This window comes from Colias croceus, chromosome 19 (genome assembly GCF_905220415.1).
Source record: "Colias croceus chromosome 19, ilColCroc2.1".
NCBI lineage: Eukaryota > Metazoa > Arthropoda > Insecta > Lepidoptera > Pieridae > Colias > Colias croceus.
The window spans coordinates 3,986,785-3,993,072 of NC_059555.1; the positions used below are offsets into that span (position 1 = coordinate 3,986,785).

At 32.5% G+C, this 6,288-nt stretch overlaps 1 protein-coding gene across 3 annotated transcripts; it reads left to right on the top strand.

Annotated features, from left to right (window-relative positions):
• Window positions 1-383: 383 nt before the first annotated feature.
• On the top strand, window positions 384-5,786 carry LOC123700027 (serine/threonine-protein phosphatase Pgam5, mitochondrial). 3 transcript variants are annotated; one of them, XM_045647127.1, is made up of 6 exons: window positions 384-680; window positions 1,122-1,300; window positions 1,648-1,865; window positions 3,192-3,325; window positions 4,439-4,585; window positions 5,723-5,786. In XM_045647127.1, the coding sequence occupies exons 1-6, from the start codon at window positions 511-513 to the stop codon at window positions 5,769-5,771; spliced, it is 897 nt and encodes a 298-aa protein (XP_045503083.1). In that variant the 5' UTR covers window positions 384-510; the 3' UTR covers window positions 5,772-5,786. The 3 variants fall into 3 exon arrangements, with proteins under 3 accessions (XP_045503083.1, XP_045503084.1, XP_045503085.1); XM_045647128.1 differs by having other exon boundaries at window positions 3,195-3,325; XM_045647129.1 differs by having other exon boundaries at window positions 3,204-3,325.
• The last annotated feature ends 502 nt before the right edge of the window (window positions 5,787-6,288 follow it).

Below are 6,288 nucleotides of genomic sequence, written 5' to 3' on the forward strand. Positions count from 1 at the left end.
TGGTTCCTGCTAACGTACCATGTTTTAAATCAGAATTATTTCCAGTGTGGGAAACAGATGGCGTTAGACGGAATAGCCTTGGAATAGCCCTTTCGTTTTTCCCACAGGTTCTTCCACACCGGAAATAATAATGATTTGAGACATCGCATCGTGATAACCAAGTGATATTACCCATGAGATTACTAATAATTGTGTGCCTTTTAAGTAGTATAAAGAGGCTTTTCCACAATACAATCATTATTTAGGGTGAAAAAATTGTTAAAAAATTAGAAGACTTTTTATTAGTTATCTGTGTGTTGCTTAAACCGTCCTGTAACCGTCTGTCGGTTTTGAGGTTATGTTTATCTGTCAACATGCTGTCAACTGTCAATGTGTGTCCTTGTGTCACATATCATACAGTGTCGTTGACCTAAATAATCCAAAATAATTGCCTTTATTTTTTTAGCATACTTTCAAATACGTAAATGAGTTCGAATAGAATCTAAGACTAACAATTTACAATCGGTAAAAATGGCTACGTTCTCTAGGCTTCATAAAATTGCGTTAATAAGTTTAGGTGCAGTTGGTGGAGGCCTCGCTTATTATAGTACTATCGGCAAAAATGAACAGAAGTTCGATGTTAAGAACTCTTGGACTACGAACTATACACCGAGTGTTAAGTGGGAAAAGAATTGGGACCAGTAAGTATACACGATTCATAAATATTCTCATGCCTATTTTCCTTTCATAGAACTGTAAAGTTTGCTGTTCCATTCAAACTTTTATTTATTTGCCTCGTTCGTCATAGGTAAGTAACCCGCTTCGGAAGTATGTTTGAATTTTTAAGTTTTTGTTAGAGCAGGTTTCAGTGATTTTATCAGTTTTTCATTAATTTACAATTATTATAATAATAAAAGCCTTTATATATTCCTTTTCTTATATCTAATTACATAATTTATTTTTGTTAGTATGTTTAGTATTTACATTATTCTAATTTCTATTACAATTCTATTTTTTAAATATTAAATGAAGTGTTAGTCATTTTAAACAGTATGCAATTAAATATATTAATACAATCTCACTACCACAATACATGAGCGAATTCTCCATCAGAAATCCTATCAAAAATATTTATCTTATAGTCGCGAACCCGAGTCCATAGTCAAGCCAGCGAAAGCAAATAAACCAGAAGACGAAAACAGATTCAATGAACAAGTTGAAAAGGCGAGGAGCAAAGCTGTGAGGCATTTGTTTTTAATAAGACACGGACAATACCACGTTGAGGGCACTACTGATAGTGAACGGACTTTAACTGAGTTAGGTAAGTAATAAAATACTTAAGCCCCTACCAAATTTCGAACTAGTTTTTTAGGTACAGTGTTCACTAGTAAAAACAATACAGTTATTAATTAGCCTGTACTTGCCTCGTACTCTGGCATAGCTGATTTTAATTCAATTTGATAATTATCGAAGGAATTGTCATTGTAAGATAGGGATTAATAATAAATGATAAAATTTTACGATTTGTGTGGCCTAATTTTTTATCAAAACTAAAATACAAAACCAACAATAAGTTGTTTCTAACTTGACATACAGTTACACTTAGTTGTCCCCTTGTATTTAGACAACAATTCACAGTTTATATATAAAATTCTTTATTAATTTCAGGCAGACAGCAGGCAGATATAACAGGCAAGCGTCTAGCGGAACTTGACATAAAATGGGACCTTCTAGTCAGATCAACAATGACTCGAGCTCAGGAGACAGCTAAGATCATAGCCAAGCATTTACCAAAAGATATTGAGATAAAAGACTGTCAGTTATTAGAGGAAGGTGCTCCGATTCCTCCTGAACCACCTGTGGGACACTGGAGACCAGAACCCAGAGTAAGTAGATATTAATTTCAGTATTTACCTAGAGGTAAATTCATCTAGCTTTCTATGCCATTTTGGGCGACTTTTGTACAGTTTTTTCTCGAGTTTGATTTTACTACATTTAGAAATTTTAGACTTTTTAATGGATTTTTAATGTTGTGTTACTTTATTGAAGGTTTTCTGATAGGCAACACCCATAAACTCTTTTATAGTTGTCTATTGCCGATGCAATTTGATTACCACCGGGCAGTGCGTCTGTATGTTTGCCTCCCTATAACATAAAAAATATATTAGAAAAATAAAAACACATTTTAGAATCCATTAACAATAGTCTTTAATTTCTTTTGTACAGTCACTTATGAATATAGTATGTAAAATTCATTTATATTTGCTTGTGTTGTTATGCTCATTTTGAGGGTTTTGCTATTCAAGGGACATAAATCATAACATATCTACATATGTTTGGTTTTCAGTATGGAAAACATATTACTGTCTCTCAATTGTTATCTTTAAAACAATTAACTATTTACTAAGTAATCATACACTGCTAGCAAGCTATTGTCTTATTTTCACAATAGAATAAGATGTTTATTTGTTTATTTATTTATTTGAAAACTACACAGCTTTATACAGTTTGACTTAATCTACTTATATCTATGATACAATACGCCAATTACGAGTTTTACAATCATTATCAATTATGTATAATGTATATTTAAAACAGTAACTTATTAAAGAGTGGTGAGTTGTGTATGTGGGTGAGTGCGTGCGTGCGTTTCGGTGTGTTTGTGTGTATGTATATATGTTCAATACTTACATAATATAAAATATATATTTTTTTGATGAAAAGAGACAGGAATATGTTTTTCATTATTTGTATCAACTCTGTTTATACTCATATTCCATCATTACTGACCAGTCTTGCATATACTCATTAATGTCCATTCATCATACTAATAAATTAGTTATCCAAGTAGTTTGTACATAACTAGTTTCCTTTCTAATATACAACCTTTTTATTAAAAATTGCCATTAATTTAATTATTTGAAATGGTTGCATTATGTAAAATAATTATAAAATTAATTGTTTACATAAAAACATGAAGTACAATAACTACAGTAATTTTCATTAAACTAATAATGACCAAACTCAATTTCAATTACATTTTCATTAAAAAAATCATGGCCGCTTGTGAAGTCATTTTCATTTGCATCAAAAAAAAAAGTTAAAGTATTGATTATCTGTATTTCAAATGTCAAAAAGTAATTTATAATCTGTACCGTCGCGTATAGCAACACTGGGCAGTATAATAATGCAGTATGGTATCGCATGTGTAGCAGTTCTTCCAGGATAGCGCGAGGATAGAGGCGGCGTTCAGGCGCTACTTCTATAGAGCCCCTCCGGAGCAGACCAATGATACGTACACGTTGCTCGTGTGTCATGCAAACGTGATACGGTTCTTTGTTTGCAAGTAAGTTTTATTTATTTCATCTAATCTTTATACCTATATACTATAAACATTTCTGAGGATATCCATCAATCCTCGTGAAAAATGTATTATAGTATGTTTTGTAATTTGCATGATAATTGGTAGTGATGTAGCTTATATACCAGAATAACACATAAGCTAGAGAAATACTTGATTTTATCTGCGGTTTCGTCTACAAATAAAACCGCGTGGTATATCTAGTTTTATTATATTTGTGGGTAAGGTGATATATTTTTTACCCATGAGGTCCATAAACAAAGGGAATTTTGGAATTACCTTATTTACTCAGTATATCATTTTAGGGCCGATTTTTCAATGCCCAGATAAACAGCTAGATAGACTTTATTCTTCAGTTAACAAAATATTCAATTTTTCAATAGACGAATAAGACTTATCTATCGAATAACTAACTACTCGAATAACTACTATCGAATAACTACTATACTACGTTATTTGACGAATAAATCTATCTGCCGCTCCAACGGCCAGATAGCGTGCTATTCGACGAATAGGCGTTTGATTTGACAACTGACGCGTCAAATTTGGGATATTTTCGTTTGTAATAACATAGAGAATAGAATTATTAACAATTAAGCCTCTTTCTATATAATTATTATCAATTAAAATCATATTGAAATTGATGTTTTTGGTAGTATTGATGACCATGCCATTGAAAATTTGGCGAACGCTGGCTTTATGTCGTTTCCATCGTAAAATATATTTAAATTTAAAGACAAATTTAATCAAAACTCTTTACTCGAATCAAAAATCATAGAACACAAGCAAACTTAAAATGCACTCCTGACGTGTGTCATAATGACGATTGTTGACTAATTGCAAGAGTTGACTCTATCCCGCTCTAACCTGACTTATTTAATATGTTTGTTTAGCAGAGCTGCCAATATGGAAATATTTGGTCAGATAGTTATTCATCAAATAAATCACGATTGAAAAATAGGCGAGCCGTTATGAGTTAGATAAACAATTGAATAAATCTATTCGAGGGGTAGTTATTAGACTGTTTATCTCGGGTTTGAAAAATCGGCCCTTAGAAAGATCTAAGTGTAGTAGTAAATAAATAAATAAATCTTCCAGAGCGCTCCAGTTCCCGCCAGAAGGCTGGCTCAGGATATCGTTAAACCACGCGTCAATAACCTGGCTATCGATACTACCAAACGGTAACGTAGTGCTGCGCTCTCTCAGCGATACCGGACACATGGAGCCGAAGTACATCACTAGCCGGTAAACTTCCGGTGCTATATAGTTGTATATGCGGTCACATTCAAAGTGATTGAAAATGGCGGCTCTCATGCCTTAATTAAAAGCGAATCATCTCATCAGTGATTTTTCCGCAGCACAGAGTACGCTTAACACGAGCATTAACTTAAACGATGGCTAAGTGACTATCTGACTATCTGTTAAAAACTTGACATTGGCTGAATCTGCTCTCACTGGGATCCTTGCCACCTAGAAAGAAAAGAAGAAAAAATGGTGGCTCACCTATTTGCCTATCGCTCACTCCATGTTACCGTTTATAGTCACACGTCGGCTGGAAAACAGTTTGACAGCTGAGCGACGCCATTTTGAATCACTTTATTTGACTGTACTATTGTTAGTTACATTGTGGTTTTTCGTTAAGTAGTCCCATTTGAAAGTGAAATGAAAAAATAAAGCATTGTATTCATGGTAAACATAAGTTGAGCAATTTTGTTAATGTTGAGCAAGAATGTTGCTTGACGCTTTAAATGTTGTTGCTCCTCAGTTGTTGTGGCATGTTGCAACACGTTAACAACATGCGGGTTGATTCAATTTTGTTGCGAAATAAATTTTTACCATGAATACCATACTTAAGCTTTTGTTTAAGTAGTCTTGTTGAGAATAAGTAATTGAAAAATGGTTTAGGATGCACTTATAGCCGATTTTCTGTGAAATTGGTGTATATTATGTGGATTTACTCTTGATTGAATCAGTGATTTTATCATTCATTCATACATATTTAGTAATTACGAAATGTTATCAACACTAGATGCATTACCAGTGTGTATATAAAAAGAGTAAATGGCAATCAAATACTTCAATTACTTAATAAGAAGTAAGAAGTTCCTCAGTAATTGATAATAATTAATTAGACAGAACTGATTAAGTATAAAAAATTAAGCTGAAAAACATTTATTATTATTAAATATAGAAAGTCGTAAATGTTTTCAAAACAATGTTACCAGTTCGCTACTGCAAGTTCCTTGAATTACAGAGAGTATTTAAAAATAAATATCGCAGTGATGTGAATATTTACCTTGTGTTTTGTGTGGCAAAATTCCATTTTCAAACATGCGTAGTTTATTAGCTATAATAAATATTAATTATTATAAATTTCAACAGGAATTATGAGCCGATAAGAGACTTATTTGTAAAGGAAAAATGCAATTAAACGGAGTACAACTGTTTTGTATCTTTTTTATTTAAATTATATATGTTTACCATTGAGATAATATTACTTCGTGTGGAGGAGACACCACGAACAAATTCTGTGCGCCATTTTTTTGCTCTAACTAAGTTTTAAAAATTATTATCTAGTTAGGTACTTACCAATGAAAGTAATTCCTTTGCACTTTTCCGTATTATTTGTATTATTTGTGCAATATCGTAACACACACGAAGGCATATTTGATGCGTTTCACTTTAAAACAAATAAAAAATGAGCGTGCAGTTGCGCCATATGGCGTATGTTGAGCGGAACATAAGTGATGTAGGCGGTGTCGTCTCCATATGTCTATCTCAATGATGTTTACTTAATATTTTAGATAACGTAGCAAAGAACAACATACATACGTAGGTATATTTGTTTCTGAAAGTAGGTACCTATAGTATACATACTTTATACGGCCAAAATGGCGCTTATTCGAAAAATTAATGGAATTTTTATTAAAAACCATTTATGCATAAAA

What these genes read in the sequence shown, in the direction of transcription:
- LOC123700027 (XM_045647127.1), top strand. Translation starts at nt 511, where the DNA reads ATGGCTACGTTCTCTAGGCTTCATAAAATTGCGTTAATAAGTTTAGGT. An exon ending in TGGGAAAAGAATTGGGACCA is followed by an intron (nt 681 to 1,121) that starts GTAAGTATACAC and finishes TTTATCTTATAG; the next exon opens with TCGCGAACCCGAGTCCATAG. An exon ending in ATACGGTTCTTTGTTTGCAA is followed by an intron (nt 3,326 to 4,438) that starts GTAAGTTTTATT and finishes TAAATCTTCCAG; the next exon opens with AGCGCTCCAGTTCCCGCCAG.